The sequence below is a fragment of the Berghia stephanieae genome, chromosome 7 (genome assembly GCF_034508935.2).
Source record: "Berghia stephanieae isolate SIO BIC M18660-M18661 chromosome 7, UCSD_Bste_1.3, whole genome shotgun sequence".
Classification (NCBI taxonomy): Eukaryota; Metazoa; Mollusca; class Gastropoda; order Nudibranchia; family Aeolidiidae; genus Berghia; species Berghia stephanieae.
Window position 1 is genome coordinate 13,864,126 of NC_088366.1, and position 17,500 is coordinate 13,881,625.

The 17,500-nt window shown below is 33.1% G+C and overlaps 1 protein-coding gene across 2 annotated transcripts in view; it reads right to left on the reverse strand.

The window, feature by feature from the left end:
* LOC144976735 (chymotrypsin-like elastase family member 2A) overlaps nucleotides 1-17,500 on the reverse strand; it is a 61,099-nt gene that overhangs the window by 30,984 nt on the left and 12,615 nt on the right. Inside the window, exon 5 of one of the 2 annotated variants that reach the window (XM_078921106.1) lies at nucleotides 15,136-15,260. In XM_078921106.1, the coding sequence (XP_078777232.1) occupies nucleotides 15,136-15,260 (125 nt within the window). Of the gene's footprint in view, nucleotides 1-10,215; nucleotides 10,647-15,135; nucleotides 15,261-17,500 lie in introns of those variants that run through there. The other variant, XM_078921107.1, reaches the window with a different exon arrangement.

Here is a 17,500-nt window from a genome sequence, read left to right on the forward strand (position 1 = left end):
AATTTTATCATGACCTCTTTTTTTCTGACCGAAGCAGCCGTAAGGGAAAAAATGAGAAAAAATTTGCCGGATTCTTCCTCTCAATTTTCCTAAAAATTTTTTCATTTGTTGTACTTCCTCCTTGCCCCTTCCCCTTTCATTATCCATTCAGCTTGGTTTGCTGTCCTTCCTTGCCCCCCTTCCCAAAGGGGAAAAATTTGTAGTAAAAGAATTTTTTTGGTCCCAAGATGCATAGGCCCCTTTGGGTAATAAAAAATTTTTAAGAAGGAAAATAGCTTTTAAACCCATATTTTGGGTTTGGAGCATTTTTTACTGTGAAGGAAATTTTTATTTCTAAAACACTTTTTTTTTTTTCCCATAAAACCGGAAATTTTAAATTTTGGAGGCCCGTTTTGCAGGCTAAGATAGAATGCGCGGCCCAAGGGGGTTTACAAATTGCCCCCGGAATAAACGGACCCCCCAAAAAACAAAAAACTGGAAAAAAACTTTTATTTGGGTTAATACATTTGTGAGAAAAACTCACAAAGCGGGGCAAAAACAAAACAAAGGGGCTGAGTGCTCATCTTGAACTATCTATAGCGCGGGGGTTTTTGTGGTTTTAAAAAAAATTCATTTTTATCTTTAATTATTTAACTTGGATGCAAATTTAAGCACTACCCAAAAGGGACCCCAAATTCAACTTTTGTATTGCATTTTTTAGACTGCAGTTCTCTTGAATGTCGAGGAGTTCTTTTTGAGTTCCCCACCCCAAGATACTGCGGTGACCATTTCCCCGTTACCCCGTTGCTTTTTGGGCAATCCCCCGGGGTTAAAATTCTGAAGAAAGAAAAATGAAACAAATTTTCTGCAAAATTAAAAAAAAATATTTGTTATTTACGTATTTCTTTTCTTTGATGCCACCCCAGACACACGGCGCTGACCCCTCCCTTTTCCTACCATCGTAAACTTTTTGCCGACCAAACCCCCTTTGGGCTTATGTTTGACGCTTTTTTTGGTTTTTTGGGAGCTTCTTAGATTGCGTTAGTAGAGTTTTTAAGGAAACAAAATGATTACATGGTTGTTTTTTTGATTACAAAAACACGATTTGTTTTTTTTTCTAAAACTTGTCTTTTACGTCATTTTTGGTACTGTCAGGGTATAAGTTAACGATGGCTGCGTCCTCCCATTATTAAAAACGCTCTGATATAATAAAATTTTTATATATATATATTATATATATTAATATAAACAGCTGACATTCATGGAAAATTTTCCCTTACTGTTTGATACATAAATATATATTTATATTTAAAATATAAATATTTAAAATATTTATTTAAAACCTAACAGAAAATTGACACATGAAGTCAGTTTTTTACGGGCACCCTCGATCGACGATTACACCCTTTTTAGAAAAAATTTTAAGTTAATAACCCCAAAAAATAATTTGTGTCCGCTCCCATTAAAAAAACCTCATAGCACAGGGTTACGTAGAACCGACATCTAAGATATCGTGCCCGGCTTCCACAAGGAATACAGATAATTATAAACTATTCGGATGTCAAAGGTTCACCCCTTTTTCCAAGTGGCAAGGGGGGGAAAAACTTGCCCAAAAAAAAAAAAAAGAAAGTCTGAACGGGTCCGTGAATGCCTTTTCCAAAACGGGCCCCTTTGCCCCCTAAAAATATTTTTATTTGTTTGATTCTTACCTATTTGCAATTTTGAAATGATTTTGTGGGGTTTTTTTTATGAGAGTTTTTTTTGGGGGGGGGGGGGTTTTTTTTTTTTTTTTTTTGTTTTTTTTTTTTTTTTTGGGGGGGGGGGTTCAAAGTTTATGATGAGATGAGAGAAGATGATGATGAGATGTGATGATGGAAAAAAATATGGGGGGATCGGGAAGGAAAAGGAGAAAAGATAAACAAGAGAGCAAAGGGTTATAAAATAAAGGACGACGTTCAGGCAAGCCAAATTTTGAAAGTATTTTTTTTATTTTCATTTTTATATCATCCCCTCTTTTTTAAAAAACCAAAATTTTTTGATTAGTCAAACAAAACGGGAACGATTTTTCCCCTCCCCAACGGACGCTAAGGGGCAAACCCCCCCGTTTGCCCAGCTGTGTCCGTCAAAAATTTAAAGGTACCCACAAAAACAAACGCGACTGTAGGTTTTTGTGAACTGGAGTAAGATAGTATTTTTTTACCCTTTTTTGGGGGAAGAAAACGTTTTCAATTTTTTGAAAAAAAAAATTTGGGATTTTTAAAAAAAGAGTTTTTTTAAGCGAAAATCCACTTAACCCTTTCCTTACCAGCCCTTTTAGGATTTTTCCAAAAGCAAAAACCCCAATAAAAACAAAAAAAGAAAAACCCCAAACAAATAACAGGAATTCTTGCGAAAATGTTTTTTAAGATAAGCATTTAATACACGTCATTTTCTTAAAATTTTTTGATTACAAAAGAAATTTAAAAAAAAAAAGTTGGGTACGTTACAATGTGACTTTTTCCCCAAGTTGATAAAAAGAGGGGGGCCCAAAAAGGTTACAGAACATGTAAACGTAGAACGAACGGGAGCCTTAAGGACTTCATTTTTTTTGACAGAAACAATGTACTACGTCTAACAGGTCTAATTTTTTGCTTTCTATATCACAAATTGGTAAAATTTGTCTTTTTATCAGAAGAAAGGGGCGTTATGTTATTAGCAAGTTAACCGAATCGACGACGAACGACGAGCCTCTTACGTCACCTAGTAGTAATAGTATTAGTAGTAGTTGTTGGTGACGTAAGGGGACAGATCCGGCGCTTTCTTGCTCGTCGTTCGTCGTTCGACGCCGATTTCGTTAACTTGCTAATAGCGGTTTGTCCACGATAAAAGTGTTCAATAATGGATGTGAATAATCACTGTGCTTTCCTTACCTTGTAACACAGGAAATCCTGATTATTTTGCGACAGAGAGACAATTTGAGAATACTGTCCTCCTCCACCAACAGGACAGCAGTGGGCCGGAAAATTCCCTCGCAGAATACTTGGGCTAATCAACATATAAGAGGAGTGAAAAAAGGTAGAAAAAAAAAACTTGTAAAAGGAATTCGTAGATTGCGATTATCAATATATACCCATTTTAATTGAAGATTCGTTAATGGACGTTAATAATAGCAATAATAATGATATAGATGATAGTGATGATGCTGATTATGATGATGATTTAGGCTGATAATGATGATGATGAGATGTTAATAATAATAATAATAATAATAATAATAATTAATAATAATAATTATGATAATAATATAATAATATAATAATAATAATTTAATAATAATAATAATAAAATAATAATAATAATAATAATAACATAATAGTTATAGTTATAGTAATAATAATAATAATATTAATAATAATAATAATAATATTAATAATAATAATAATAATAATATATAATATTAATAATATGATAATACCAATAGTTGGTAGCAATAATTAATAATAATTATTATTTATTATCATTATTTTTATCATTAGTATTTTTTTTATATATTATTATTATTATCTATTATTATTATATTATATTATTATTATTATTATTATATTTATATCATTATTTATTACTATCATTTTATTATTATGTTATTATTATTATATTATTATTATTATTATTATATTTTATTATTATTATGTTATTATTATTTATTTTATTATCATTATTATTACTATTATTATTATTATTATTATATTATTATTATTAATTATTATTATTATTATTATTAGATTTATTATTATTATTTTATATTATATTATTATTATATTATATTATTATATTATTATTAATTTTATTATTATTATTATTATTGATTATTATTATATTATTATTATTAAATATTATTTTTTTAAAACAACAAAACAAATACGCACTTACCGACCCCCCCCCCTTTTTTTTTTAACACCACACAAACACACACACACAACACGCACACACATACAAATAAACAAGCAAACGAAGAAAAATCTTTACTATTATTACTGTTGTTATATGTCGCATCCCATAATAATAATGAAAAAGTGTAATCAGTGAAATTTGAAATAACCCGTACAATCCCTCGATGAAACACATGTTGAGAACTATATTATCAGATTTTTGGACTGATGCTATAGCCTTCATTTTAGTTATAATTCATAGCACTAAGCTGTTCCCAACAATAGAGATTTGTTTTTACATCATTATCATTATTAATACAAGAATGTGTTTTCAAGAGGCCGTCGTTGTGTTTAACCAGCTAACTGTCGTACTCTGGAAAAATACGTATTTAAAAATTTAAAAATTTGGCCAGAAATTCGTCCATCAAAATATCGATCGATATAAATAATTTTTAAAAAATAAAAATAAATAAATTTGTTTTAAGGGGAAAGCGGCGTGGCTCAGCGGTACGGTCTTTGGTTCGCACCTGAAAGGTAACGAGTTCGACTACCGCCTCGTTGTGTCGCTTGAGCAAGTCACCTCGCCTTAACTCAAATTATTTTTTTTTAATTTTAAAGGGAAATTTGTCTCAAGGGTCTATTTCAAGGGAAGACTGGAATAACCCAGGCGTCAGCCGCAGTGCAGCGTAGCACACACGTAGCGGGTATTCGGATCTTCGATACACTTTCGGGTACGAGGCAAAGACCGTACCGCTGGACCTGGACTAGCGAGCTCTTTTAATGAAATCCCGGGTTAGAGAGATTTTGCCATGATGAGGATAATTTATATCGGTCGATATTTGAAGTACAAGTTTTGTGGCCAAACTTATAAATACGTATTTTTTTACAGAGTACGACAGTGACTAGTTAATGATTTTGATAAGATTGTGATAAATGATAAGCAAGGTAAAGATTAATTTATTATTCTTCTTCACACAATCTTATCACTTTTGAAACAGGTACGAAAAATGAATATTCGAGAGTTTAAGAATAAGAAGAAGAAGAAGAAGAAGAGATGAAGGACTCAAGCACGATTCATGGGAATTTAGTATTACATAATACAGACAACCTTTTCATAATCCAGCCATTTGTCATTCATGAGGTATTGTCGTAGGCTAGAGTTTCAAATATTGTCATATCAGACGAAAAAATTATTGACTCATGTGCATAGTAATGAAGGATCTGCTAAAATCACGATTTATCCCAAAAGCAATAGCCATTTTCAAAAAATACAATTTGAATTATAAAATACATATAAAATATAAAGCATTGAATATATTTCATTAACTCGATTCATATTGAAGGAAGAGTTTTCGGCCAAATTTTGAAATACTTATAATTTATCAACGTGCATTTATTTGCAAGTTTGATAACCTAATTTATTACGGGCTCATTGTTGTAATGGAAATCTCAAAAATGTACGTAAAATATCGTCCATTACTACAATGTTAAACTAAGCCTACAATTGCGTTTGGATGTTAGACCTGCATATATGTATACGTCGGTGTCTACCATGGGTACGACAGTGAAGTGGTCAAAACACGATTTATTGTATTGTCGTATTAGGACTGAGTGGAAAATGAGAATTATTTAAAAGAATTAATCAAAAAGATACTTTGAAATGTGTTTGATTATTAATGAAAATTCGATGGGATCAGATCAACGTGTACATATATGCAGGTCTGACATCCGAATCCACTTATTGGCCGAATTTAACATTGTTGTAATGGACAATTTTTTGCGTCATTTTTTGAGATTTCCATTACAACATTGAGCCCATAAGGAATTGGGTTATCAGACCTGCAAATAAGTGCACGTCGAATCAGATGCTTTATTATGCACGTAGATTCAGTGATACGAAGCATCAATGAACCAATCAGAATATTCTTTGCTATTTAGCCCGTTTCGTCAACAAACTTTTTAATTTTTACTGTCGCTTCACAAGGGGGAATGTCTCGTTCTATATGTTACATGTTGCTGTTGGTCAGGGATCCTTGTAAAGCGCTTTGAGCACGTTTAGTGGATATTGCGTTATATAAAAGTCATTAAATATTTTAAAAAGAATATTTTTAGTGTCGCTGTTAGAAAGTTTCATTTGACAATTTGATAATTAGAACGATTCGGCTATCTGAACAAATTGTGTTCGAGTTATCAAGATTTGACTGTAAGTAAATATAATTGGTATGTTGTGACACATTCTCAAATTTGTACATTGGTATATTATATATTTTATGCCAGTTAAAAAAATTGAAAGTTGAATAAGTGAATATTATTGAATAGATAAATTAAAGAATGGGATTTTGATGGAGTTAAAATGACATCATTACACTATATGCACAGAAAGACAAGAAGAAGAAGAAGAAGAAGAAGAAGAAGAAGAAGAAAGAAGAAAAGAAGAAGAAGAAGAAGAAGAAGAAAGAAGAAGAAGAAGAAGAAGAAGAAGAAGAAGAAGAAGAAGAAGAAGAAGAAGAGGAGAGGAGGAGGAGGAGGAGGAGGAGGAGGAGGAGGAGGAGGAGGAGGAGGAGGAGGAGGAGGAGAAGAAGAAGAAAGAAGAAGAAGAAGAAGAAGAAAAGAAGAAGAAGAAGAAGAAGAAGAAGAAGAAGAAGAAGAAGAAAGAAGAAGAAGAAGAAGAAGAAGAAGAAAAAGAAGAAGAAGAAGAAGAAGAAGAAGAAGAAGAAGAAGAAGAAGAAGAAGAAGAAGAAGAAGAAGAAGAAGAAGAAGAAGAAGAAGAAGAAGAAGAAGAAGAAGAAGAAGAAGAAGAAGAGAATAAAGAAGAAGAATAGAAGAAGAAGAAGAAGAGAAGAGAAGAAAGAAGAAGAAAGAAGAAGAAGAAGAAGAGAAGAAGAAGAAGAAGAAGAAGAAGAAGAAGAAGAAGAAGAAGAAGAAGAAGAAGAAGAAGAAGAAGAAGAAGAAGAAGAAGAAGAAGAAAAGAAGAAGAAGAAGAAGAAGAAGAAGAAGAAGAAGAAGAAGAAGAAGAAGAAAAGAAGAAGAAGAAGAGAAGAAGAAGAAGAAAGAGAAGAAGAAGAAGAAGAAGAAGAAGAGAAGAAGAAGAAGAAGAGAAGAAGAAGAAGAAGAAGAAGAAGAAGAAGAAGAAGAAGAAGAAGAAGAAGAAGAAGAAGAAGAAGAGGAAGAAGCAGAAGAAAAGAGGAAAAAGAAGAAGAAGAAGAGGAAGAAGAAGAAGAAGAAGAAGAAGAAGAAGAAGAAGAAGAAGAAGAAGAAGAAGAAGAAGAAGAAGAAGAAGAAGAAGAAGAAGAAGAAGAAGAAGAAGAAGAAAAGAAGAAGAAGAAGAAGAAGAAGAGAAGAACAACAACAACAACAACAACAACAACAACAACAAAATAAATTCTAAAAAAAGGAGGAGGAGAAGAAGAAGAAGAAGAAGAAGAAAGAAGAAGAAGAAGAAGAAGAAAAGGAAGAAGAAGAAGAAGAAGAAGAAGAGATGAAGGACTCAAGCACGCTTCATATACGAGCAAACATAAACTTTTAACCTGTTAACTGCCGTACTCTGGAAAAACTCGTAACTTAGAAATTTGTCCAGAAAACTCGTTCTTAAAACAATAATCGATTTAACGGCCCTCATCTTGGCAAAAAAACTCTCAAACCTGGGACTTCGCGAAGTCCCAGGTTTGAGAGTTTTTGCAAGATGAGAGTCATTCAAATCGATCGATTTATGTAGATAGGACTAGTATTTTGGTCAAATTTTTAAAAACGTGTTTTTCATTAGTACGGCAATAAACTGGTTAACTACTTACTTTAGATTGAAAAGATACCGCGGTTGACAAATAAATAGGAAAATTAGAAAAACTCATCTGAAAGTCAGTAAAGCGGGAGACGTTGAAAAAAAAAGATTGAAATTTTGGGAATTTATTCGTTCAATTTCGATGTTTCAAATCGACAAAATGTGGTAGAAATTTTAAAAATAATAAAATAAAATTGAGCTTTATATAGCGCAATATCCACTTAATGTGCTCAAAGCGCTTTACACGGAAATGGAAGACCGATTTACAAGAACAGAATGCTCAAATTTTGTCTCCTGGAATGATGTATAAGGTTTAAATTTTAGAGATATTGATGGTAATAAGAAGAAGATTTCTGTCCTGAGGTTGGGTTGGAGAGAAAGAGAGAGAGAGAGAGAGAGAGAGAGAGAGAGAGAAGAGAGAGAGTTAGAGAGAGAGAGAGTGGTGTGTGTGTGTGTGAGAGAGAGAGAGAGAGAGAGAGAGAGAGAGAGAGAGAGAGAGAGAGAGAGAAAGATCCCAAGTTCGAGAGTTTTTGCCAAGATGAAGATTGAAGGACTAGTTTTTGGCCAAATTTTTAAATACGAATTTGTTGTAGTACAGCAGTTAAAAACTGGTTAAATTAAATAAATAATATTCTTTTCATGAGGCCAAAGTTCAACATAAGGGCGACTGTATATAAAATTGGGCACCAGTGGCCTTCAAATTTTAAGCTGATTCTCTCGAATTTCTTGAAGTATCATTCAATGCATATTGGATGATTTACAAGGGGTTTCACGAGTCCTAAAATGTAACTGGGCGTGTGAATTGGGACATTGACCAAAGTAATTGAAGAGGTGGATCCTGGATTCCGTCGTGTATATATGAGTGTGTTTAAGGAAGGATAAAGGTGGAAAAACGTATTAACTCACTCAATACTAGGGATGTTTGCTACTTTTCCAAATTGGAAAAAAATGTATTGAAATTGAACATATGCATAGATATCTTTATTCAACTATCTACCATTAACATGTAAAAACTAAAAACAATAGCTTTGATATCACGCCTATAATTTGTCTCATAAAAATCTAACAAATAGGCATGGGGTAAAAGTAAAAGTAACCCCGGGTAAACTACGGATATAGTCGGTGTTAGGGTTGAGTGAGTTAACGATTGACTAAAGATATGCACCAAAAAGGGGCGTTTCGTGTGAAACACGTATCCGTTTCTGTATCCAGATCATCGAGCAGGTGCACTGTAGCCCTGTTTGCGTAGCATGATTATGTCTCCTTTTTTTTTTTTTTTTACTATAATCCTCTAGTGAAAATACAAAACAAACCAATTTTAAACTGCATTATTACAGCGCCGTAAAGAGATCAATAGCGGTTGCGTTTCTTGCTCAAAATTTTTTTTAAAAAACAGATGCTGGTAGCAGAATCGAAACTGGGTATAAATGGGTCGCCCAAACTACTTAGCCATCTAGGCTAACCCCCTTCCCCCCCTTCCCCCCCCCCCCATTCCCCCCCCCTTCCCCCCCCCCAGGTTGATGATTGTGACACATAGATTCAACAAGCCCATGTAGCCGGAGTTTATCCCGTTTTCTACAGCATCAAATTAACAATAGCATGATATGCTTGCTACCCTTTGGATAAGACGCTAGTCTATCGCAGCGCAAAGTACTTTCCGTCAGATCTATGAGACCCAGTAGTTGATAAATAGCAGATCTGGGTGTGAAGGACTATTTACATTTATATCCATATTTCGTGAAAAAGTATTCTATGTGGAAAAAACAAATTTGAAACACATTCACATACATAGAGAGAGAGAGAGAGAGAGAGAGAGAGAGAGAGAGAGAGAGAGAGAGAGAGAGAGAGAGACCTTGAGCAATTATATGGTGCAAATCCCACTACACGTGTTCAAAGCGCTCTACAAGGCATCCCTTGCCGACAACTACACGTAGCATGTAGGAAGAGATATGACGCTTGTTGGGCTATACTACGATTTGTTTCGGACAAAGACGAAACTTTTAGCGGCCAGTTACTCATTTTACACATGACTACGGTGAGAGAATGTGAGTAAAGAGCCTATTCCAAGGATCCAAATATGCGCCGCACATACAGAGAGAGAGAGAGAGAGAGAGAGAGAGAGAGAGAGAGAGTGTGTGTGTGTGTGGGGGGGTGTGTCTGTGTGTGTGATAGAGAGACAGAGAGAGAGAGAGAGAGCGTGTGAGAGAGAGTAAGAGTGTGAGAGACAGAGACAAAGAGAGAGAGAGAGAGATCGTGTGTGAGAGAGAGAGAGTGAGAGACAGAGACAAAGAGAGAGTGAGAGTGTGTGTGTGTGTGTGTGTGTGTGTGAGAGAGAGAGAGAGAGAGAGAGAGAGAAACAAAAATGCATTACTTAAAAACTAAATATTGGATTTGTGTTCATAAATTATCAACTGGTTTAGACAGAGTGTACTTGTCGATTTACAGGGCCAAAAATAATAAATAAAAGAAACGGAAAAAATAGTTTTCACGAAATTGAGTATTTATATAACGAAATAGTTTTGCAATAATAATATTCCTATTATTATTTACCTGAAAAGGCTGTTCCCAATGAAGTCAAAAATAACAAGACGCCAAAAATACACTGCAATGCCATCCTGTCCATTGTGCATGTAACGAGTTCAACTCCAATGATGGTAAAGTCAAACGGACCGAAAAGCCTTAAATAATTCGACTCAGGATCGCAATGCTGATACTTGACACTGACTAGCTTTTAAACCCGTTTTGAAAGAAGTTTAACCTTTTCAGACCAAATTTTGTTAATGGGTAAGAATGATTCGTTCGATATCCTATTGCTTTAATTAAGTTTTTCATCCTGATCGAAAGAAGTTTTATTTACCTTTAACTCGTTAAGTGTGTTACTCTGGAGAGACACGTATTAAACATTTGGCCAGAAAACTCGTCCTTCAAATATCGATCGATTTAAATTGACCCTCATCTTGGCAAAAACTCTCAAACTTCGCAGTTAAGTGGTTAATAAAACGAATGACACTATATTATGAAATTTCGATACTGTACATCATTTAAAAAATGCATAATCATAATCTATATCAATACAGTGTGTCAACACACAGTTTTGTTTGAGAAAGTTGTCAAGATATTATTTTTCAGCTTCAAGAGCATCGATTCACGTCACAACAGTATTTGTTTAATTAATTCAAAGAGCTCGTCTGGAGGATTTAGGGACTCAAATCCGTGAATTGTGCAAACAAGTGATGAAAGTGTGAATTGTTCTCAAGATGGTTAGGCCGTGTTTTAAGAAGTTAAGTTTGATATTATATATCACTAATGTCACCATTGTATCTCTTCCGGGATAGTCGAGTAGACTTTCCAATTTAAAGTTAAGGAAAATCTGTGACGGTAGACGAAAAATCCAAAGTGATATTGGCCATTGCACTGGCTTTTGATATACTATCAACATTGTATCTCTTCCGGGTTTTAGTCGAGTAGACTTTCCAATTTAAAGTTAAGATAAATCTGTGATGGTAGACAATAAATTCAAACTGATATTCTCCATTACTCTGGCTAATGAATATGGAGCTTATGGGAATTAAATTGTGGTAATTAAATTATCAAAATGTTAATCTTTGAAAAAAAAGAATCAAAGATGAGGGTCATTTTAATCGATCGATATTTGAAGGACATGTTTTCTGGCCAAAATTTTATAGAAGTATCTTTTCAGAGTATGACGTTTAACTGGTAAAAAAAAACTTGTTTTATATTTATAACTTTGATTGAGGTCAAGGTCAATAGATGAGGTTTCTCTAAGTGACAAAAACTATAATCTCATTTTTCTAGCTATTTTGATTTTTAAATCACATTTTGACACCTAGTCCATCCCGACAGAATGCCAGAGTATTGCTATAGCGCAGTATCTACTAATCATGCAAAAAGCGATTTATAAGGAATACCTAGCTAACTACAAGACTTGGCATGTACAACTAGACATATCACTTGTTAGGCAGTATTACAACAACAAAAAACTTCCGACAAAGACAACGCTGTTAACGGGAGACATGAAACCTGTTAGGCGATTCAACAATTTTTTTTCAGACAAAATCAACGCTGTTAACGGGAAGATCCTTTTTCAAAAGACTCGTCAACAAAGCGCTGCTCAGAGCGGGCTCGAACCCTGGATCTTTCGGTCAGAAGGCAAGTGACATACCATAAGATCACATAGCCGCACATCTGAGGTAGTGAGTCACACAATGGGAGGCTGAATAAAGTTGCTAGAACCTTTAATGGAGTCTACTGGTAAATTGGTTTTAAAAACGTGCTTTTATATAGCGCAATATCCACTAAACGTACTCAAAGCACTTTACAGCAACACGTATCATGTAGAACGAGACATCACGCCTGTTAACCGGTATTACAATTTTTTTTTCGACAGGCTGTTGACGGCCAGGTACTCATTTTACACCTGGGTACAGTGAGAGAATGTGAGTAAAGAGCCTTTTTCAGGGACTTAATTATGCGCTGAGCGAGGCTAGAATCCAGGACCTTCCGATCCGAAAGCGAGTGTCATACCACAAGACCACATAGCCGCACAGTTCACATTCTCTCACCGAACTCAGGTGTAAAATGAGTACCTGGCCGTTAACAGCGTAGTCTCTATCCGAAAAAAAAATATAATATCCCCTTACAGGCGTCATGTCTTGTCCTAAATGTTAAATATTGCTGATGGACTGGGACCCCTTGTAAAGCGCTTTGAGCACGTTTAGTGGATATTGCGCTATATTAAAGCTCAACTTTTACAGTGGGAACCAATAGCTCAGTTGGTAGAGAAAATGCACCGAGATCGATCCCTGTTAAAGTCGAGATTTCTTTCTGATCTATCCTGTCCATCCAGCAGTGATTGGGTAGCTGGGCCTGCTAGATCTGACGGAAAGTACTTTGCAATATTCTAGCGTCTTATCCAAAGGTTGGCGAGCAATTGTAATAGTGTCCGTTTCACGTTATAGAAACCGGAATAAACTCCGACTCTAGAGGACTAATGACTCTTAAGGATTTCAATAATCTAAAAAAAAAATCGCGGAATCCCGACTTAGCAGAAGGAATTATGGAAATTAAATGTTACCAAACTGGCTTCATTTTATCAAATATTTATATCTAAGAATTCATTTAAGGTTTTAAAAAGCATAGTTTTGATTAAGCCGTGGTGTAGTCTGGGTGTTAAATGAAATAAAACATAATATAAGAATTTTTAGAAATTAATGAAAGAAAGAATAACATACTTGAAAATGACATGGTTAAGTAAATATCAGAGCTTTCAATTTTATATGGAATTTGCTGGTAAAATTTTTTTATGAAAAAAAAGGACATTATAAATATATCGTTGTTTAATTATCTGTAATGGCGGTCCCGATAGCTCAGTTGGTAGAGCACTGGCTTCACGCGCAAAGAGACCGATCGATCCCGGGTGAAGTCAAGAATCTGTTTTCATATTGCCCCTGTCCACCCAGCGGTAATTGGGTTGCTTGATATGATAGATCTAGCGGAAAGTACTTTACAATAGACTAGTGTCGTATCCAAAGGGTAGTTAGCATTTTTCTATTGTTCTTTTCATGTCTATGGGCCTAATAGGCTTGAACGCCTACTTTATTTCATAGTTTTCAACTGTGGTCTTCTACTTCACTTTTGTATAAATCAGATTATATTTCAAAAGCTATGCATACATCCTGCCAGGTGAAATTGTGTGTTTAACTATTTAGATTACCGATGGAAAAGTTGGACTTTGTCTTAGTCAAGACTCTCATCGTACAATATTAGTTCCCCCCCCCCCCCCCCCCCCCCCCCCACACACACACACCCTCAACCTCATATCTCCCATTCTATTTCGGCATATCTCTGTCAACAATGAAAATGATACTTAGTTGCTAGAAGCTGTGGACTGAAAAGGTAAAAAACAAATATCAATACAACAGCTTTAACCCAAAAAAAAAGAACAAAATACCCAACACGGAACCTTTCGGGCTCAAAACCCTTCTTCAACCAACAACAAAAAAAAACAATAAAGACATAAATACATCAGCTGAGAAAATAAACAATAACAAAGACATGAGTGACATCATCTTCGTTCTATTTATACCCTTGGCTAAGAAGCTCACAACATTGCCATCCGGAAGTATAACAAACCAACACACACACAAAACTCTGTGTAACCTTAAACGTTTATGGTCTGGTTAATACAGTTTAGTGAGAATTACTCTCAAACGCGGATGGCAAGAAACAAGAATAAAGACTTAAGTGACGTCAATTTCATTATATCTATATGTTAACGATGACTGCGACGTGACTCAAAAAATCTAACTGAAAAAGAAAATGTCATATCAGACAACCTATATTTAGGACTTTGTAGCATTTTTTTTATCATGTTGAGGGCAAATCATAAATTAGTAAAGCTATTGTTATGGTTACTTTTCTTTCTTCACTCAAAAACAACGGATTTCTGACAGTTCAAGTCGGTAGGAGATCTGCCTACCACAGGCAGCATGCAAAAAACAATTAGGCGACTCAAAATGCCACGTCTGTAAACGAATTAATTGATATATATACATTGTCGCCATAAATTCTTAACTTTACATTTATACATTTTTATGCATGCCACGTCTGTAAAGTAATTTCCATTTTTGGATAAATAAAGTATAATATTATTAAGTATTATTATTATTATTATTATTATTATTATTATTATTATTATTATATTATTATTATTATTATTATATTGTTATTATTATTATTATTATTATTATTATTATTATTATTATTATTATTATTATTATTATTATTATTATATTTTTATTATTATCATTATTATTATTATTATTATTATTATTATTATTATTATTATTATTATTATATATTATTATTGTTGTTGTTGTTGTTGTTGTTGTTGTTATTATTATTTTTTATTATTATTATTATTATTATTATTATTATTATTATTATATTATTATTATTATTATTATTATTATTCTCCTTACTATTATTATTATTATTATTATTATTATTATTATTATTATTATTATTATTATTATTATTATTATTATTATTATTATTATTATTATTATATTATTATTATTTTATTACTATTATTATCATCATCATATCTCATCATTATCATTATTAATATTATCATTATTATTTATTATTATTATGATTATTATTATTATTATTATTATTATTATTATTATTATTATTATTATCATCATCATCATCATATATTTATATTATTATTATTATTATTATTATTATTATATATATTATTATTATTATTATATATTATATATATTATAGTAGTAGTAGTAGTAGTAGTAGTAGTAGTAGTAGTAGTAGTAGTTAGATTGTAGTAGTAGTAGTAGTAGTAGTAGTAGTAGTAGTAGTAGTAGTAGTAGTAGTAGTAGTAGTAGTAGTAGTAGTAGTAGTAGTCGTAGTAGTTGAAGTATTTCATACCTCGGTATTCCGTTTGTCTCCCTGAGTAGTCGGTTATAGTGTCATTAATTTTCTTCATGTTGTCTGGTTCCTTCAGACATCGTTGCTTCAGCTCACTACGACACTTCAGCATTTTGATAAGACCTCTGTTAGGTAATGAAATATTAGACAATAAAACCATTAAAAAATGAATGAATAAATGGGTGCGTTATTGGAAATTGTATTAATTGATGGTTGGAAATACCATAGACTAATAAACATATAGATAGATATATAACAAATGGATAACAAATGAACAAATAGATGGGTGATGCATAAAAATGACAGTAGATAAATTAAAAATGAAAAAATGGATGAAGAATAATTAAATAGATCAGTGAGTGAGTAATAAAAAAAAACTGATAGTAAATATGAATGGAACAAAGATGATGAATTAATATAGGGAGGATAAGTAAATAGAATTTTAAAGATTAATTCATAATGAATGAATGACCTGAGAAATAATATATAAACACATATGATAGATAAATACAATCTACATATTCGTGCCTGTAATTGTTGGTCGATAGCAATGATTACTATCTAAATTCCCCTTCTAAGAGTGTACCAGGGCCATTAAGTCATAAAAGATCAAGTTTTTTTTTTTTTGTTTTTTTTTATTTTCATTAATATGTTTATTTATTTATGTATTTATCCATTTATTTATTTACTTATTCATTTATTTTGTAACCTATATATTTATCTATTATCTTATGTATTTATTTATTTATATTATTATTATCATTATTAGATTTCTTTATTTTTCATTTTCTTTTTTTTTTTCTTAATGTTTTTTTAAGGTCAATATCCCGATGCCTATGTTTATTGTCGTATGTAAAAGATGGAGCTAAATCTAAACTGGCAAAGTGACGACAAACATTGGGTGCCTCTCATTCCTGAGGTTTAAAAAGAATTAATAAATAAATAAATGAAAATAAACAAATGTGTTATAAAAAATAGATAGATAATGTACAGAATGGATGGTAAGTATGGAACATTTAAGAATTTCGTGGTATTGGCAGATTGGTTATAAAGGGTCGGACCATGTTAGATAAAAATAAATAAGCAGAGTCATCTATGAATAATTGTTTTGTTTGTTTTTAATGTAAATGTTGCTGCTCGAATCTCGAAGAAATGAATCTTAATGATGCCACGACCACATTATCTCATTCGTCTGTAGTGTTTCATTCAATCTGTTTTGTTGACAAAGGGGAAACCCGAAACGTCTATTTTATCTGTTTTCGTATATTAGATCGAAGCTTACATTCAATTTCACATCCTTATTTGTTTGTTTTAAGGGTTCCACGCGCTTGCAGTACATTAAGGTCATATAAGCGCTAGTAAAAAAGGATGAAAATAGGATAGTAAAAAGTTCTAGAATGACAACTAAGCACCCAAGAAAAGGTAAGACAAAGGGGAATTCGTTCACATAGGAAAGATGTAGATTGAGAGAGCACACTATGAAAGTAGTTAGTTAGAGGTAACCTAAAAGTCTCATCCAAACACAAGCACAGATCCCCGCTGAGAGGAATCGTGGCCTTCGTAAAGTTATGGCCTGATACCGTAGCCATCGTTATGTTATAGCCTGATACTGAAATCCAAAAGGACTGGCAGTTTGACGTCATTATCTGGTTTTTGCACCGCCTTGTGAGTTGTCGTTTGTAGAGCTCATGGAAACAAGTTATTTCATTGGTTGAACTATTGAATACAACTCACGATTTGTTTTCTTTTGTGGCAAAAGACTGGCATTTTGACGTCATGTTTTGGTCAGTATCAGTAGCCACGCTGATACTGACCAAATAAAGGTTTCATCCACACATACTGATACTAGCCTATAGATAGTTCGGAGATGACGTCATTCAGGTCTTTGTTATTATATTTTGCCATCCGCGTTTGTGAGTTATTCTCACTGAACTGTATTAACCAGACTATAAAAATTCATGGTTACACAAGAGTTTTGTGTGTTGGTCCGTTATACTTCCGGATGGCAATGTGATGAGCTTCTTAGCCAAGCGCATACTATCTATAAGTTAACAATGGCTACGAGTGTATCCGCTCCCTTGCTCCCTGATTAAAATGAAATGGCGTCGTAAACCTTTGGGATGGAATAAAATTTATTTTTTTAAATTTATAGCCATTGTAAAATCTACCTAAATAGCAAAAATCTTGAAATCTTGCATTAGGAAGATACAAATGTTAACGAATTGGCTAATTTTCATAACAGATAGTAATCTGGTTTTTCCTGTAGTGGACACACACACGCACACACTAACACACACACACACACACACACACGCATACCAACAGACGTACTATATATTATATATATATATAATAATATATATAT